We start from the raw sequence: 20204 nt of genomic DNA, 5'->3' as shown, positions 1-20204 counted from the left end.
GATAGGCAGCCAGCAGGCCAATTCATTGCAGACTCTTCACTAAGCAGTGATCTTTAGAGGGCTAGGAAGTGTGGTGGACAGAGCAGCTGTGCACCCTTCCATTACAAGAGGGAGGTTAAGGTGGGCCATGTGATTCTGTGCTGCATGGTCAGAGGTGCCCCATCCTGCCCTGGCTGGCTGTGTACTCTGTGAAACACTGGTAAGGCCTCCAGCTAGGTGACCTCAATCCCCAAAAGAAGTCCACAGGCTAAGAAAATATGGAGAAAAAAAGGACAAATGTTCAAGATGCAGGAGGAACCAACATACAAGAAAAGATGCTCATTTCTAAGCAATGAAGGGGAGCAGTGAAATAATTTAGGGGGGCCTTTCCATTTATAATTACAATTTTGTTGATTAAAATAAGAAAAAAAGTTGAATAAATATCTCTGAATACCCTATACGCAAATCTCCATTGGCTCACATCCAAAGTTGGATTAAAAAATAAAATACTAAGAAATGTAATATGTTCTGAATTATACATCTTACAGAATCCTCTTATCTAATTCATGTGTCTCTAAGAGTAATCATTTTCCAACAAAACAAACAATAAAACAAAATGAACCAAACTTTAAAAACTATCAACAAATATATTTATTGTGGTGGCTTTCCCCCCTACTAGATACACCTTGTTAGAAAGTATTCTCCCTTTTAGTTCCAAGTGGACCGTTAAGCAGGTAATAAAATTGTTTTTCCCTCACTGAGAGACAAAGAAAACACATGACTTTGCATACATGTTACAGTCTCCTTGCTCTAGGTTTTGTTTTCTATGAAATCAGAATTTCCTTCTAATAAGTATGATTTTGCTTTTGGAAGTAAGTTACAGGTACATGTTTACAGACTTATATAACCCAAGGGGTAGCCGAGACTGAACCACACAGTGCTGACATAAATGGGAGACCTGATCCAGGTAATCACAACCCTTCACAGTGTTGTAAAGCACAAAAGGTATCTCCAATTCTATGGTTTCTTCCACATTCTGCCTTTTTCCAATCCCATACAGTATACTTAGCTCTACGTGAACTCTCATGCTTCTTGCAGGACAGGATGAGGGCAATAGAACCGATCTTAAAACATTTGTTTCTGTGGTGATAATTCTTAAGATTCCAAATGCCAGGCCCTAATATCTGAATACTCTCTAGATCTGGACAAAGCGACACTGTCCTTTGAAAGATGTTTCTCTCCCCTGATCTTGTGTTTGTTTTGAAGGGATACTATATCTTTCCATTTGCAGAGCTAGCTTTTGCTGCTCAAAACAATAGCTTGAAAAAAAAATTTTTTTTTTTACAGGGAAAAGATGTTGCTTCTCTAGATGTCACCATTATGTTGTTCCATCTTACACCCTATTAATAATTATGTACAAAATTTCTTGTCTCTTAAAAATGCACAGAAGCATGTAAGATTACCACTCGAAAGCATCCCTTCTTTAAACTCTGGGCTCCGTGTTGTTAACTATGCTTGTATGACGATATAGCAACTATTTGGAATGTTGTTTAGACGGAACAGTAACTGACACGCTGTCCATTTGTGGTCCTAATGGCTACAGCACCTGTCCTGGGCATCTGGTTGAGATAGCAGCATCGCGAGTCTACAACAATCTCATGGGACCCTCTAGTGTACAGTGCTGACGGATACCGATTTCTGTGGTTTATCTTGGACCTTTCGCTTCTTCTGCTGCTGTTTGTTTTCTCGTTGTTCTGGGGTTTCTCTGCTGGGTTCCAGACCTTTGTTATCAGGTATTGCGTCCTTATTTTCTTCTTTATTAAGTTTTTTTCTTTTCCTCTCCCTTCCTTTTTTCCCTGAAATGAAAGGATATGCCTTTAAAAAAATATATTCAATTATGTTCTATTGGGTTGTTCCAAGTTTATAAAAATAAATTAAATAGATACAGATATTTACATCATTTACTCACTACTCTTTATTAAGTCCATACCATATTTCAGGCAATATAAACATGAAACTCATACAAAATGTCATGAAGCAATTAATATATAATAGTCCTGAACTCTAAAGATTCTATTGTTTTAAAGGTTGATAATTATTTTACATGATAGTGATTTATGGATATTTCATGGAAAGTTTTGAATAGATTTCTTGCAACATAAGAAATTTGTTGATATGTATATGTAATCTGGCTCTTATTAAGGCACTATTATGTAGTCACATTTTTCCAAGTAGCTGTTACTTATCTGCAATCTGCCGATATAGCTGCATGCCATATACTAGAAGATAACCGATTTGCATACCAAATATGCAAGTAGTGGCTCACGAGGAATACCAGGATAACTGTATGTACTTTAACAGAAATATTTATATGTTGAAATTAATTTTGGGGGTGGCCGGGTGGCTCAGTTGGTTACAGTGCGTGCTCTTAGCAACAAGATTGCTGGTTCGACTCCAGCATGGGATGGTGGGCTGCACCTCCCCTTCCCCCCAGCAACTAGATTGAACGCAGCGACTGGACTTGGAGCTTAGCTGCGCCCTCCACAACTAAGATTGAAGGAGAACATCTTGACTTGGAGCTGATAGGTCCTGGGAAAAAAACACATTGTTCCCTGAAAAAGCACATTGTTCCACAATAAAGTTAAAAAAATTAATTTTCATTGCGATTACTCTATATGCAGGGGTGAAGATCATTGTCAATAACCTGACAGTATAAGCTACGAGGTCAGGGACTTTGTATGTCTACCAGTCAAACAAGTAGATAGTTACTGCACATATATTGGATTCCATGGAGGCCTCTGACTTCAAACTGGGCTTGAAGCATAAATTTCAGTTCAGACTTGCACCATGAGGCATTTTACAAAGTGGTATAAACATGACTTTAAAGCTTTGATGTGGGAAGGCATAGTGTAAGGTAGAATGAAGCCAGGTGAACAAATGCATTTCATCCCTTCGGCATTGGAGAACCACTGAGAATTTTAGAGGAAGAGAGTAGTTTGATCCAAGTGCCTGAGCCTGGCTTCAAATGGGATGTATTGTTTTTATTTATTTCTAAATAGTGAATTATCTGCATGTTTTATTATCTTGTAAACACTTTATGTATACAATTAACAGTGCAAAATAATTTCTAAGAGCATGGTTTTAGTAACATCCATTAATACATATATCCCAATGAGAAATTACTGATTTAGATCAATATCATAGTAAATGAAAACTAAGAACCAACAATTTCTTGATGTGGAACAAATTCTAATAATTTGTATCCCCATCTACTAAACCATGTAAAATTTGATATTAGTCTCTGTCTACAAAAAGCCACTTTGGGCCGAGGTATTTTGGAGAAATTATTTGCATGAGAGAACCAAAATATTTTCACATCCTGAAATAGGCTGCAAATATTGAATTCAGTGGTTTGGCTTTCCTTTTCTTGAGTTCTGGTTATGGAATCCCAGAGAGCAATATTATTAATAGTCCATATGTGTACTCAGCCAATACAGTCTCCTCGGATTAATGATTTTATGCCACAACTAGCTTTGTCTGAGACTGTATTTACAAAAACCTTCCAGTTACTTTATAAAAACCTGCCTTGTTGGGCTCAATGTAATGCACCTCCAAATTAGAGATTCTCAAAAGACAGTTAATGAAAATGAGAATTCAGCTCACTGTAAAGCAAATATCAAATTGTTGTGGATATATAGAAGTGAACAAAAAAATATTAGAGTAGGCTATTATGCCTAGAGCTGAACTAGTTGTACACTGATTCACCAATTTCATTTTTCTTTTCACTTAAAAGAATATTGCTGAATTGATAAGATTCCTACAGAAGGAATCCATGTTTTGTTGTTTTGTTTTCCCCTCTACTGGCTTTAACTACTATACATTTGAAGTGTTAACTTGCACTTGGTAACTGATTTTCATAAAGCTACACCAACAGAAAGAGAGAAATGCCGGTTTTCATGGTATGTGCTTGGTTTTCAGAAAAGATATGGCTATAGAAGTTAGGTTACATAATATTTCCGTTTTGAGGAACACTTTGGAGGTATTAAACTCTAAAATAATTGTCAGTAAAATCATTCCAAAGTTTCATAAAAAAAACTACTGACCCCAAACAAAACGTTATTTTTATGGAAATGATCCAAAAGTTCAATGTTTGACATTTTTCACTTGATGATGGTCCAACATCTTACAGCTGTGATCCCAACCATATTGCTTTGGACACATAAGAAATATATTGTTTCTTTCTTGGTCACAAATTGATTTATATGTGTTTTAGCCACATGTGACAACATACTCAACTTACAGCATATTTCTGCTTATTAGCAAACTGATATGATTATTTCTTAAGACAAGCAGAAACATTTTTGGAAGTAGCTTGAAACTCAGTATTATTGTTTTATTATCCAAGGAATAGCTATTTAGTCTGGGCGGTGAGTGAAAGGGAGGCTCTAGTAAAGTAACAGGAAACTAGCACATTGTACGTTGTTGTTGCCCAACAGAGGGCTATTGCACAATAGAAAAAAAATGGGATTATTTTTTACAAGCCATGTGTTAGTGGTTGGAAATGCTAACTACCCTTTTGCATAAATAATATATTTTCCTCTTGTCCAAGAAATAAAATAGAAATGCAGACGAGTGGCCGTAGTCCATTAAAAATCACATGCAATTTGGGATATTTTGCAAGGTTTTCATTAAAAGGGACTTCTTTTTCTATCCTGGTGATTTTTTTCATTGATGTGGTTAATAGTTTTTTTATAGTTTTTTGGTAATTTTGCAAACTAAGCATTCCAGTTATCACAATCTTACATATATGTTTTTGTATTGTCATTCACAGATGATGCATTTTGTACGTGCACACATGCCCCAGAATTGGACTGTAGAGCATTCATATGATTAAAAGAATGTTCATTTTCCCTTAATGCTCCAGCTATGAGGGTGGTGTTTGGATTGAAACCATCAAAGAGAAATTGCCATTAGCAATCAAAAACAATCTGAGCCCTTGTAGGAAAGTGCTATGGTGCAATGTTTAAGAACATTGTCTGTAGAGTCAGAAAAGCGTGGTGTTCAAATTCTAGATCTGCCACTAATTGGTTGTGTGACTTTTGGCAAATTGTTGATGTCTCTCAGGGCTAATTGCCTAATATTTAAAATGTGGATAATCATGACTACGTGTTCAACTTTGTAAGGATTACGCAAGATGCTTGTAGAGCACTTAGTGTAGTGCCTGGCACACGTTAATCATGGAAGAAATGAAAGTTCACATTATTCACTCATTACACAAACATGAATTAAGCCTCTACTTTATGCCAAAAATTGTGCTAAAACCTGGGGATACCAATGAAATATGAAGACAGACACAATAATTATAGTCACAAGCTAATGCTGAAACAGAGTTATGCACAAGATCTTATTGAGGGCACAGAAACGAAAGCATTGAACTCTGCCAATAGAAATCGAAAAAGACTCCTCAGATGGGGTGATGTTTGAGCTGAGCCTTAAAGAATGAGTGAGAGCTTGCCAGACGGATGAGGGAAGCAGAGCATGTGGGTCAGGGAACAATATGTCAACAGCATGGAGGCGTGCAAGGACATGGTGAACCTGGGGAACTGAAAGTAGACCTCCTTGGTTTGATCAGAGACTATATATAGGCTATTACCCAGAGAAGCTGGAACGATACACAGGACTTGATGGCTGTGTTGGGAGTTTGTCCTGAGGAACAGTGGTACTGAACACTGGAGAAAGGTAAGTATCAGAAGCTCAGAGCAGGGCCGAGTTTGGATGTTGCTGTGACTAGTTTGAAAAAGGCCAATAGGATATTTTGACATGTAACCTTATTTCTTCTTTCAGAAACACTCCTGTAAGTAACAAGAATCCATAGGGGGAGTGTAAGCAATGCCTGTTATTGATTTTTGAGCCTTATCTTTGAAGAGTAGCTAAACTCTCTGTGCAGACCATATAGCCACATATTATTTAAGATTTTGGTGGAAGCCAGTATCACGTAATTGAATAAGTGATCGATGTTGTTAAGATTCTGAAGTTATTTTCTATTAGTATAAAAATAGAGTCGTTTATATAAGCGTCTCCTAGGGCTTTCTGCAGACCAGGTTTCCAAGCATACATGACTTTGAAAATGCAGGTTCCTAGGCTCCACCCCAGAAGATTATGATTCAGTAGTTCTTATGATGGGCCCAGAAACCTGTAGTTAATAACAAGTTCCCTCCCCACCCCCCCCCCACCAGTTTATTCTAATGTGCATTCGCATTTAAGAACAATAGCTGTAGATCAACAGAGGGTCTAATTTCCTTAAACATATATTCTCAAAATTCATTTCACATAATATATGTTCTCATTTAATGTCTCATATTTTCCCCGATGCATACCCAATATGTTTTTTTTTTAATTACTGTCGCTACTAATTTTTCAGGCAACTTTTCTGATTAGGTATATTTGAAATAGACACATAGATATAAAATGAAATGTGTTGCTCATTGTATTTTTAAAACCTGTTCAAATAGAAATGTTAACTAAAAAAAAACATGTAAAAAAGAACAAAGAAGGAAGGAAAGGATCCTGAATTATTTTTCCTCAGTTATGTATCACATATTTAGGTTCTGAGTGAAAATAAAAACTATATAAAATGCTCAATTACCCTTTTAAATGTAATGAGGTTATGAATAAAAATGCCTCCCTATCATCACAAATTGAATTTATTTTTTGAGAATTACTCAAATTATGTAAATCAGCTCACAATTTTCTGGATGTTTAGAAATATCTATGCATAGATCTTCGTAAAAGCTGCTGCTCAGTAAATTTCTAGCAAGACGCCACTAAGGGGAGCCATTGAGCTTTAAGTAGCTCCACTTCCAAGACTAAGATATTTTTTCTCAAAAGGCTCAAACTGTATCCCACACTCTAGGCTGAGGACTAAATATCACTGAATCTATAACTCAAACCAAAGAAATAAATATCCCATTAAGAATTAAAGATTTTTGCTAGGTCTTTTCTCTATTGGATGTAGAATGAAATTCAGTTGGAAACCCATGGCTTTATACCTCCGGAAAAGCACAAATGATGTGATAATGCAGTTAATCTGATGACCGTTTAATCTATAGTTGGACCTGATTTTTATGTATAGAGGATGAAAATTCCAACTTTTGTTCCTTTTAGTTAAGATATCACTGGAGAACATTTGCAAAGAAGGGGAAATCACTACAGTAAAACTTTAGCAACTAAAGTGATCTATTGTGTAGATACATGTTTAAATGCCTTTGACCTATATATCTTCTATAGCCCTAAATATGTGCTATATAAAAACAGGACAGCCTGACCCAGTGGTGAAGAGCATATTGGAAAGTCAGCAAGGCCAAATACCTTCTCAGCTATATTATTACCAAGTGGACTTGACTTGCATTCAAACCTTTTGTCTTTTGTTTGCTTGTTTGTTTTAATAAAATAGAACTACTTATTTCCTTGCTATTATTTTAACTTAGAAATTTATAACAACATGGTGAAATGGAACAATGGATACCTTAAAAAAAAAAGACACTAAATTTCTCCAAAATGAAATGTAAAGCTATCTGAGTTATTTACTCTGTAGTTTAATACATGAATTAATTCAATTGCATTTCTATTTATTTTCCAGAATGGTTCTGATTAATTATTCACAGAATAATAATTTCACATGTCATTACATACTCTACTAGATGCTGTTAGCTTGGGAAATTACCTTGAACCCATTTTTGCAAAGATAGCTCTGATCATTAGACTATATTAAGATGGAAATAGCATTTTGACATCAATTGAAAAGGGCCAATTTAAGAGATGCATTTTCTTTGTGTCACCTTCTTTTGGGAATTCCAAAATGAGACTGTCCTGACTGTAAGACAGTGAAAATTTTAGGAAGCGAAAGCGAATAAACCCAAGCTTCTTAACATGGCGCTCAGGGTGCTTGTCCTCTGTGACCTGGCCCCTTGCTTACTTCCTCATCCATTTTGATGGCCTCACACTTCTCTTCCCAATCCCCTGTTCACTCACCGCAATCCAGAATGCTTCCTGGTCCCCAAAATTTGATATATTTACCTAGGATGCGTTCTCTATCCCTTGATCTAACTCAGACTTAGTGTGTCTCTGCCCACAGGTCTCCCCTTCACAGGAACCTTCCTTACTCTCCTAATCTTTTCCTAGGCAAGGTTATGTATATTCTCTTCTCTTTGCCCCATACACTCCCAATTAGTAACCTGTTGCGATAAGCCAAGTGACCATAGCGTGGGCGATCTGTTTTGAAAAAATAGGAAGGGTAATGACAGCTAAAATTTAACCAACACTTATATGTACCAAGCATACTTCTAAGTAAGAGCACCGTGTCTACAATCTCTATTATAACCCCATTTCACAGATGAGGAAAATGAGGACTTTAAACCACTGTATTCTAAGGCTTCCACGCTATGTCTTGATAGAGCACAATGTGACATGGCATCCTTGTTTCATTTCACACTTAAGCTACTGAGTTAAAAAAAAAAAAGGCAAGGAAAGTGTCCAGGTATTAAACAGATGTATTTTACAAAAATTAAGGTTTAATACATACTTACTTAATCTCTTCAGATTTGAATTTTCTGAGTGGCAACTTGAGCATCAGAACCTGACAGCATTTTTGTCAGCACCATTCAGTTACCACATTCTTCACTCTCCTCTTTTTTATTGCCACAGTATATTTATTTTTCAGTATTTCTACCCCACCCTTCAATCATATAGAGGCAGGATGTAGTATATATGGAATTTGAAAATTATTTATATAGTATATAATTTAGCTCTAATTTAGAAACTTTATTTTACCTTTAAACTACCACCATTGCATTTTGAAATCCTAATAAAATTATCAGAGATTTTTATATTTTGTTACAGTTAATATCAAAATGGAGAAAGAAAAACTATGCATTTAAATGTTAAAATCCCACAGAGGTTTGAATGCAGCCTTATCATTTAATTTCATAACAAACATCATAAATATCAATAATCATATTTTTTAGAATCTATTATATTTCCATAATCTCCGTTAGCATAAAGAGCTGTTCTTGGCGAATCAAATACTCTTCTTATGACTTGATTGTGTCTATAGGCCTTTACAGGTGTCTCTGTTTTTTAAATAATTTCCTTACTCAATGAAGGCTTAGGATCTAAAACCTTGAATTTGGGCTCTATGTCTTGACAGAAGTTTCCACAGTCCTATCACCCAAGGTAACTTCATTCCACCTGTTGCTCCTGTTGCCCAGAACTCTAGCCTGGATTCCTTCACTCAAAAGAGTCATTAACTAGAGTCCAAAAGAAACTGTTAAAGATACTGAATTTTGCATACCAGGCTTTCTTCATGTTGTAAATCACCAGTGTTAAAAGAATAGTTAAGGGCCGGCCGAATGGCGCGATGGTTAAGAACTGGCTTGGAATGCCAGAGGGCCCCGGTTCGGATCCCACATATGAGGGCCAGTGACACTGCCCTCTACAGCTAAGATGCTGAACAACAGCTCAACCTGGAGCTGGGCTGCTGTGAGTCGCCGGCGACGGCGTAGGCTGCAGCCCCTGTGGCAGTGGGTTGCCATGGGCTACCGTATGTAGCCAGCAGCCAGCGTGAGCGGCCAGCAGCCGCAGTGAGCGGCCGTCCAGAAGCCGGCGACTGATCTGCCTCGCCCGGGAAGAGCGCAATGATGGTGCCAACTTGGGCCAGTGAAGCAATGTCCTCCACGGCTGGACTGAGGAACAAAAGGACAGCAACTTGTCTGTTCCCCTTCCCCCAATTCCCCAGCACTGTTCCCATCCCCCCAGTTCCCCAATTAAAAAAAAAATTAAAAAAAATAGTTAAAAGTTCAAAGAGGAAAAAGTATCCAAAGATATTTTTACTATTTGCAATATTTACAATTTACTCATTATAAAAGTAAAGGGTATCCTCTACTTTATTATATAATATTTTAAAAACATATAGTTTTACAATTTATATTACATAACTATTTTAAGTTTAGTAGCTAGTTACTTTAATTTAAAAAAAAGTAGCTGGAGTAGAGAGTGGGAATGGAATCAATGGAATTGTAATAGATAAGCATGATATCGGGGGTAGGAAGGCAATAGATGGGGGAGGGGGGTTGTTACTTTGTGAGGGTGAAAAGGGTAACTATTGCATTGTTCTGTACACCTGAAACTAACAATAAAAAAAAAGTAGCTGTCAACCCAGCTACAACGTGCTATGAAAAAAAAAAGTTTAGTATTTCTTTATGTGGGCTTATTTTTCTTGAATCAACTACTTTGGGTTAATAGTTCATTTGAAATTACTAATTTCAGTATTTTTTTTTCAGTGCAAAATCTCTTAACTTGACTTTGAAATTTTATCTACCACATTAGGCTAGATTACAAAACTCTTAGAAACTAAATCACACACATTAATTCACATGTTGAAAATTTCTGGATCTAAACATGTTTGTGTAATGTGTTTTAAATTCAATCTTGGGTCTTAGACAATTGTATCTGCTGGATTAGCATGTTAACATTCTGAATTTTACTTGCTGTCAAAGGGTGTGTTGATAAATTTCACCTATTAAATCCAGTCAAATTTTGTTCATGAAATTCATGACTAGTTTGTAAAATGAATGTTATTGCTCCCTTAAGAAAAAAAAATGACTCTGTGTATACACTGATTGTTTTATATACTGTTTATGAACTTGTAGTAGGGAAATTTATGTGATATTGCTAATCTTCAGAAATTTAGACAGTAGTGTGGTTGGCTCCACTATTTCAAAAAACCACTGAAGCCAGCTTCATAGCATTGTCAAGTGTCCTCTCTGACATTTTCAGTATAGACCAGTCTTTTCAAAGTACTAATGACTATATCAAAATTGAATTGATGTGTTTATCTTTTGGGGGATTTCTTACTCTACCTTGTCTCCTGCCTCACTGCTCATCCTCGACTCAAGCTGGCTGCTGCTGTAGACCACCATCTTATATCTCAAGGTAGAGAATATGTGTGAGTCTAGGAACTGTTTATGTCAAACATTTCTTTCATATCAGCCTGTAAAAAATCTATTTCAGTAATTTAAATATTAAGAAAAAACAGTGAAATAGCCTCTTTGGAAATTCCTATCATATACATATTGCCAACTTAAAGTACGTAAATAGCATCATGGATATGTTTTCCTATAAAATCATTTTAAAGCAGAATACACAATTGCCATCCAGCTCATCTATTGGGCGATATCTGTAAGAAGTCTGGAAAAATTATATCTTAGTACTTCACTATAATTATTTTTAAAAACTTTTCACATTCTTTGTGATAAATCACTTTGCCTAATTTTGTGTCCATTTAAAATGTAAATGTAACAACTTTATTTAATATATCACTAATCAACAAATAAGTTGAAAGTACTGCCTAAAGTATAGATTGTTTTGAAAGTCTGAGTCTTAAAAATGTTTGCTTCCTGATAAATATTTTTTCTTGCTCTCTCAGTTGACAAGCATGCTACCCCAGCCCAATAACACATATTAAAGTAACACAACAAAGAATGCTTAAATTTGTAGACTTGCCCAATTCTTTTACCTTAGAAAAACCAGAAACTTCACTTGTATCAATATTTGGTTCTGAAAGCTTATAATATTGTTTAAGTTTTTCCATCCTTACATTCTCCTGTCACAAGGGAGCACAGTTATAGTGAGTTTTCATGTAGAGTTTAGAATAACACTGGTGATTGAATTTTCCCCATTTTTCTTGAGTTAGATGTATAGACACACAGTTTAGTCTTTCATACTTGAAATACATGTCCTGAAATCTGTTTATGGTAAATATCCACCAAATGCCTCTCTCTCTCTCTCTCTCTCTCTCTCTCTCTCTCTCTCTCTCTCTGAATCACTAAGCCAAGAGCACTGCTGTCTTCATCTTTGATGAAATATAGCTTTCCAATTAACAGGAAAGTCCTTCATTTCAAAAGGCTGAACAGAATGCTACTTGAAAATTCATTCCAGCTGGTTAAATTGAAGAACTGAAAGAATTCCAAAGAAAGAATATTCTCTTGGCATTTATCATTTGATTTTCATTTGGATAAATTTCCATTTGCTCCAAGAACTTGTCTCAAAATTTTGTTCTTCTGAGACAGAAAAAGAAGTGTTGATAGCCATGTTTGACTGTGCTATACTCCCTCCCTTACCCAAATTGTCTACTCCGCTGTACTGACAGGAGGGGATGCCTCGTACTTGCTGACACATTTGCAGTGATTGATTATACAAGAAATGTTGATATTATGCTATTCTCTTTCATCATTTTACGCATTAGTTGCCTCTGCTGTCTCATTCTCATTCTACCATAGCCCACTCTTTTCTTTGAAGCTCTTTACTGTTCTATGGGAGAAAAAAATGTAACTCTAGTCTGGAATTACATTGCAGAGGGAAAAACAAATACCAAGTCTCTTACTTAGTGTGCGCTATGCCATGGTATTTTTAGAAAAGATGTCACACACTTTTATGGCTATAATTTAATATTTCCAGCTGTTTATAGATTACCTACATAAAGCTAATTTTTAATACATCGTTAGTACATTGTCAAACGTTTTCAATTTGCTTCAGTATTTTCTTTTTCCTTTCTTTTTTATTTATTTATTTTTTGTTACAGACTATCTCAAATTATTGATATCTTAACTATTGGGTTGTTGGAAAAGTCATGACGTATTTTTTCTGTTTCATTGCAAAAATGCGTCATGACTTTTCCGACTACCCAATAGTTTGGAAAACAGAAAAGCCTCACCTACCTGTGCTATATTAAAATTTATAATAAATAAAATTTTATTCACAATGTAAATAAAATCATAAAACGCATATTTCACCTATAGCAGATAATGCAAACTTCAAAATGCTTTGTCTCCCACTCTATTTGTTGGTGCAAATATCTGTTCTTAATCAGAAATACTTTCCCCATGCATTTCCATTACCAGCAAGGTAGCTCCTTGTAATTACTTCATCAGTAGTGGTTACATACACTTCAGTTTAATACAACTAATTTAATTTCTTTAAAATTTTTGGCAGTTCATTAATCTAGAAATATACACCCAATAATTAAGTAAGGTTAGTAAGGTTCTACCATAGCTCATTTTACAGCTTTTCACCGTGCTCCCTTTATCACTGTATTGATGTGTATTAGAGTGGGGGAGAAGAGTTGAGAGAGTAGACACATGTGCAACAAATGTGTGTGTATGTTTGTGTATGTATATATAAATATATATGCACATATTTATTTATAGGTCTCTCTCCACAACAGATGGAAAAGTTCTATTTTTCTGGTGGATTTAAAAATATCAATTCAAAGACAAGGAGTCTGTTTTCCAATTTAATTTTCAATAAATCTGAAACGAGATTCATTCCCATTATAAAAGTCCTTCAGGCACTTGTTTGGACTCTTAAAATTAAGTGGCTTTGCTAGGTTATTACTTTTAACTTTTTCTTATCAAACATATTTTTCATATATTAACACATGCAACCTCTCTACTTTTGTTCTTTGCAAACTTTCAAGATGTGGTGGGGGAAATAGAATATGCTCCTCTAATATGCATCTGATTAATGCAGAAGAAATCAAAGAATTACTTTCATTCTTTGGATATTCAACCCTCTACATGTGGGCTTTTTCGACAATTACATTATCATTAGAAGCCCAACATCCCTCCTCTTTCTTTGCTAACTTAGTGTTGATTTCTTTCTATTGTTTTTCAGTTGCGTCCCTGAGTATATCACAATATGTTATCTACTAAATTTTGATCGATATTCTAGGCCCTTTTGTAATTTGTCAGGTAATAGCGAAGTATGTTTCTGTGTAATAATAACTGCAAATATGATAAACTTATCTTTATAGAAACCCAACCCTAATTTTGGTTTCCTATAAAAATATTTAAAAAGAAAATATAATTCACAGCACAGGCTATTTTTTGGTGGGGTAGGATGGGTAATAGTGGGGCTTCTAGCAATGGGTTGCTGATTCATTTGCATAATTTTGTGCACGGAGGACCTCGGAGGCATATGAGGCCCACAGACCTGGTACACTGATAAGCATTGTTATCATTGTTTCAAATAATACGGTAGCTTTGCCTTTGTCTTTGGCAAGAGCCTGTACACAGTAGCTACTCAATTAGTATTTGTTGAAAAAATTAAATGAAATGATGAATAATGCTCTCTTTCCTTGATTTCATGCCTGTCATCTACTTGAGGGAGAGTTGGGGAATGACAGGCATGGGAAGAGATGCTTTGGGTGTTATTCTTACATATGCAAACATGCTGTGATTACTGAGTATTTCAAACAACTTGTCTTAATGACTCCCGGTTATTATTATGGAGTCCTCAGCTAATTAGCTACTTCTGTTCCAATATCAGCCTCAAGTGACTACAGCCCATTCCAGGGAGCTTCATCACGGTCTCAGGGAAATAATTTTGACTTGTCGTGCTCTAACAGATCACCTTTGGGACCAAACCAATGATGAGTAAAATAGAGCATCCGTAAGGCTGCTTCAAGAAGACAGCTTAGAAAGTCCAGGTTGCAACAGAGAGGTTACAGAGGATCCTACTCTTTTCTCCTATTTTAAAAAGAAATTGAAATTCTAAAGCAGTTTTAGGGATTTGAGGGGCTTTAAAGTTTCACTGAGGTTGGGAGTGTGGACCAGGGTCCATCTCCCAGCCCAAAGCGGGGAAACAGTGGCCCTCCTAGCACTTTTCTGAGACTGAAGAATAAGAGGTGATCAGGGAGACGGACAGCAAGGGGAAATGGAAGAGGAGGGAAAGGGGCTTTGAGAGATTGTGAAAAGCTGAATGATGGCAAAATAACCTTTTCTTCCTTAAATTATCTTCTATAGCAAGAGTAAATTATGCTTTATCTAGTAGAGCTGGGAATGCAGCCTTCTTTTAAAATACTGAAATATGACCCTGGTTCATCTTGGCCCAATCTTGGGGCTTTTGAAGTGGCAATACACAGTCTCAGAAGCCTGCCTGATTTCCCCTTGAGTTTTGAATGACTGTGGCTTTTGTTGTAATCCCTTATATTTTGCTTTTAGTGGAATTCCACCAAAATGAAAGGCCACTGGTTAGTATGATGTAACTTCCAACTTAAGAGGGTATAGCAAGACAGGGATGGCATGTCTAACACAATTAGTAGAGAGAAAGTCCTAGAAAAGATTTAAGCAAAGGACTTGAAAATTAAAGAAATCATGACAATTCCTGAAGCAATGAGCTCTCTTACTCAGTCTCCACAAAAATGAATATTTATTGCTCAGTTGAGTATTTAAGAATCAAATCATATGCTCTTGTAAATAAAAAAGCCAAATGAAATGGGAAAAGAAAAGTTTTCAAGGGGTAAGTAGCTTTCAATAACCCATGTTTTGATATTTATTTTCTGAACAAAGTGAACAATCTTCTTGTGTACCTGACGACCATGCCAAGGTAGACATGGCAATATGTGGTTAAAGGTTGTATATAAGCTCTTCCCTTATCTCCAGGGAATTTTTAGGGAAAGGGGTAATGGTTAGGAGATAATTAAAAATACTGGGGAGTAAAAATACTTAAGGAAGTCAGAACTATTTAGAGATGGCAGATTTGTCTCTTTGCTGTGCTGGGGGTTGGGAGGGTAGGAAGCAGAACACTCTTCTCTGTTATACCTGGCTACTCCAAAGGAAGTGCATTTTGGACCTTGCAAACGTTGTAGATGCTTTCTAGCTGCAGAGGCCTTAAGGAGTTAGGCACAAAATGTCTCCTGAGCATGACTAGGTCTGGGTGTGGGTCTATTAATCTGCCTTAACAAAAAAACGAAACCAATAATTTCTAAAAACCAGCAAGTATTTCAAAGATCATTGAATAACCTAACAGATAATGTTCACTACCACTTGCAACATATGGTAAGCTGTTGCATTCTTTATGTATATTAATATATTTAACATTTCTGACTCATACATGGACTATTCCATGAACATATTTTATTGTAGTGGTTGTTGATTGTTTTGAAAAATCACTCTTTGTTTATATACATCCCTCAAGACACATTTTGAAGGCTGCTTTCTACATGAAGCCTTCCCAGCTCATTCATCAGCAGGTGAAGAGGGAGGCGGTAGAGGGCAGCTCCCAGGACCTTCTATCCTGAAGTTAGAAAGACCTGAGTGATTCTCTGACAAACTGTTTAGTCGTTGTCTCTCTTTGGGTCAGTTACTAAAACTCTCAAGGCCTCATTTTTAAAAATCTGTGCTTAAAGAAACCTGTGTGACATTAAATATGTCAAAACTCTGAAGCGGGTATCAGAAAATGTCCATTTTAGACTTAATTATATTATTTATCAGCAATGTGACCTTAACTGAAGCCCTTTCTGTTCTTCGGTTACCACATTTATAAACTAGAGCAGATGATTCCTGTTTTCCTCACCATTTGGGGTAGGTGTGAGGAATAAATGATATAGAAGTACTTAGAAAATGTAAAGAATTATGAAATTGTAACCCCTAACATGATGATGATGATGATGGTCCCTTTGAAAATATAAAATAGTTGAACAAATCATATTGCTTTTGAAAATAGAACTGACTTGAACTGACTAGGGTAAAACCTGGGGTCCTTCATTCCTTTGAGACTTTTGGTGAAAGTCCTTAATCCACTCAAGTCCATTTGCTTTAGTAAAATTCTGAAAATTTTACCTCTTACATAGTTCTTAAATGTGTTATTCCTTTCTCAATCTCCTTTAGTTCAAGTCTCAATCGTCTCTAGAATGTATTTTTGCAAAAACCAGGTCATGTGTTTTTTTTGTCTCCCGTGGTTTTCCACCTTGCTGTCAGGTTACTTTCTTATAGTACAGGGCGCTGGTCCGTTGTTACTTTTGGTCTCTTGCTTTTAAGTCTCCCCAGTGACTGCACTCCCAGAGTTTGGGGTATATGGCTTCGAAGACCCTTCCGAAGCTGACTCCAGCCTGTTTATAAAGCATCATCTGTTTCCTTAACTTGCTTTTGCTTCTGCCACACTACACGTCTCACTATTGTTTGATCACATCATGCTCTTTCTTGCATCTGTACTTTAGACACTGCCCCTCAGTGAAAAGTTTCTTTAGCTGGAAAAATTCTTATTTGGCCTACCCGAGCCAATAACAATTTACTTCCTCTGTTTTTCATACCCATGCATCTACTTTGCCATTGTTTGTTTCTAACCAACTCTCCCATGAAATTAGGAACTCTCAAATGAATCTCATCCCTTGTCACTTTCACTTCTAGCATCTAGCATGGTTCCTGGCATACAGTAGTAATTCAATACACAAAGTTGAATGAAAGGATGAAAAGACAGAATGTTGAGCGACAGAATCATGCAAAGCAAGATGACGGGTGATACCGCAAGGTTAAAACAACAGAACATTTTAATGACAATTTTACACATTAAAAACAAATTTTCTAGCTGTACATCAACTTATTTTATTCAATTTACTTATCTTTTGTCACATTTATATATATATTTTCAGTTTCTTTATGCTGCCCCCACTAAAGGAATCTTTGTTTTAGGTGATGATGTGATCTAGTAAATAAAATTGTTTGATATGAGGCATGGTGTCATTACATCACCCCAGCTGGGAGCAGTGAAGATATGAGGCTTAGTCACAGCATCATTGCTTCCAGCTTCCAATTCCTAGGCTTCAGTTTGTCCTCTGATTAATATCCACAACACACGCATGCATGCATTAGGGATGATAGATTTAGTCATATTTTTCTACAGTTTGTTTATAAGAAAAAAATCAACTTTCCTTTTAAATCAGTAAAAGATAGTAAGGAAACACAGAGAGAGTAATGAAAGAACTGGGCAGGCTTAACTGAATCTGTCAACAATTTCTCATAGAGCAAATCAGCAGTGTGAGTGTCCACTTCATAAAAGTGAGCAATGCCAGTGAATGTTTGTCCTTGGCTTGGTGACCACTTACCTAGGGTCCATTAAGAGAGTATTAAGTCAATTGCGGGCCCTTCAGATTTCTCAGAAGCATGACCTGTTTTCCTGGAACAGCCCTGGGGTAGGCAGAATAATAGCCTTCCCAAAAAGACAATGTCAATTCTGGAACCTGGGAATATGTTACTTTACATGGCAAAGGGAATTAGGATTGCAGATGGAATTAAAGTTGCTAATTGGCTGACTTTGAGATAGAGAGATTATCTGAGATGACTCACACAGGCTCAGTCTCATTACAGGAATCCTTAAGAGTGGAAGAAAAGGCCGAAGAGAGGGTCAGAGAAATGTTATGTGGAAAGGACTCAACCTGCCATTTGTGGCTTTGAAGACAGAGGAAGGGACCATGAGCCAAAGAATGTTGGCAGATTCTACAAGCTGGAAAAGACAAGGAACTAGATTCTCCCCTAGAGCCTCCGGAAAGAAACAAAGCCCTGCAGACACCTTGATTTTTGCATGATTAGGCCTGTGTTGGACTTCTGACCTACAGAACTAGAAGAGGATACATTTGTTTTGTTTAAGACACTAAATTGTTGGTAATTCATGGCAGTAATAGAAAACTAATACAAGCTCATACTCTGTTATGGTTTTCTTTATTTTAGTTCATTAACATATGATAAAAACAGTTTTAAAGCTCACTATTCAAATGCTCTAGGTAACCTGAATGGATGCTGGTTATGAACAGCGCCTAACTTGTCTATATGAGCTGTTAGAACATAAGCACTTCAATTTCCTTTCTGGGAGCTTCAGTTCAGGAAATTTGGAGAAATTGAATTTATTGATGACCAGAGGCAAAATAATAGATCAAAGTCAGCCAAGTATCAGAATGAACTACATCCTCATTTTTTTTTCAAGTTCATACCTCTACTATTTATCCAATTGAGAACCAAAAATTTGCTTTTCTTAAAAGTGATCTGATTTTTAGCCAAATTTTGAAAGAAGGTGGACCCTCCCCATCTTATTTTTAGCTACATGGCGGATACACTTTCAGTGTCAATTTGTGAACAAGCATTTCTATTAAGCAGAAATTCATCTGGACTGTGTCATCTGTAAGATCAGCTTTGAGGGAAATGAAAGAATGTGAAAACAGGGAGATTCTTTAAGAATGAAATTATGCCCTCCTCCATGTGCCCACTTCAATGTGGTCACAGAACTTTGGGGAATTTATTCCCATGTTTTCCCTACTCTTGGTGTTCATTCCTTTAGTGCTTCCTATCAGAACCTCCTGAGGTCAGAAAGTTTTGCCCTTTTCAGCAACTTTTTTCAGCTGGTGAAGGCTTCTGAGCTAACCCGAAAGCAAAATGGGACACTGCATTATGTCAGAACTGCATGTTTAGTCTGCCTTCCTAGAAATAATCAAGAAAAGTTATATGTGAAAAGACACAGATGCTCCTTTCTCAGAAATAGTTTCATACTTTTGAAGCATAATATGAAAAAATCTAGTTGAAACCTAGAACAATATGTATTTTGTATTTCTACATATTTTATTGATTCCATTTATAAAAATTCACAAAATGTAAACATCCTTTGGAAAATACCTAAGATTATATATACATATATATATATATGTATATATGTATATGTAACATATCTAATTATGTATAATATTATCACTATATTATATATATGTAATAGAAGGCAATAAATGTTTATCATGTTGATGTCGACTCTTAACCCAGCATGTTTCTTTGTAAATTCATAGGAAATTGATACTCTACTATTTATTCTAACTTATAACTGACCATATTTGTACCACAGAGAATATATTTATTTATTTCTCAGACTTCCAATCATTTTAGGAAAATCTTCGAAGAGGTACCTAAAACTAAGTTGTACCAAACTTAATCATTTTACTTATCTTTTATCTTTAGGATTTTGTGGAAAGAATAGGGCTCAAATTAAAGCTGCTTTAAGGAATATATTCCAACTTGACTTTTAAATTAAGAAGCTTATGTATATATCTGAGTGAATCTCAAGGAGTTGTCTGTGATATTTACAGTTGTTGTCCAGCCCAAGTTATACAAAATACCTCTGCTTGTCAACTACTATATAATCTGTTTAAAAATCAACACAGTGAAATGTAATTAGTTAACATTTTGATGCATGAATTCAAGCTATCTATAAAGACTCTTACAGGATGCACAGCCCTAGAAGAGCAGCTAAGTAAATACCTATTAACATTCAATGAATACCATTTTCATTTCACACTTCATTTCTATTTCAGAAATGAGTCAAAGAGTATATCCCACAGATTATGAGACTAACAC

At 36.0% G+C, this 20204-nt stretch overlaps 1 protein-coding gene across 1 annotated transcript in view; it reads right to left on the bottom strand.

Annotated features, from left to right (window-relative positions):
• Window positions 1–612: 612 nt before the first annotated feature.
• RSPO3 (R-spondin 3) overlaps window positions 613–20204 on the bottom strand; it is a 78719-nt gene continuing 59127 nt past the window's right edge. The window contains exon 5 of the mRNA XM_019661215.1: window positions 613–1835. Coding sequence (XP_019516760.1) covers window positions 1648–1835 — 188 coding nt within the window. The 3' untranslated portion in view covers window positions 613–1647. The remainder of the gene's footprint in view (window positions 1836–20204) is intronic.

Source organism: Hipposideros armiger, unplaced genomic scaffold (genome assembly GCF_001890085.2).
Source record: "Hipposideros armiger isolate ML-2016 unplaced genomic scaffold, ASM189008v1 scaffold_340, whole genome shotgun sequence".
Lineage (NCBI taxonomy): Eukaryota > Metazoa > Chordata > Mammalia > Chiroptera > Hipposideridae > Hipposideros > Hipposideros armiger.
This window is presented reverse-complemented; position numbering and strand designations above follow the sequence as displayed.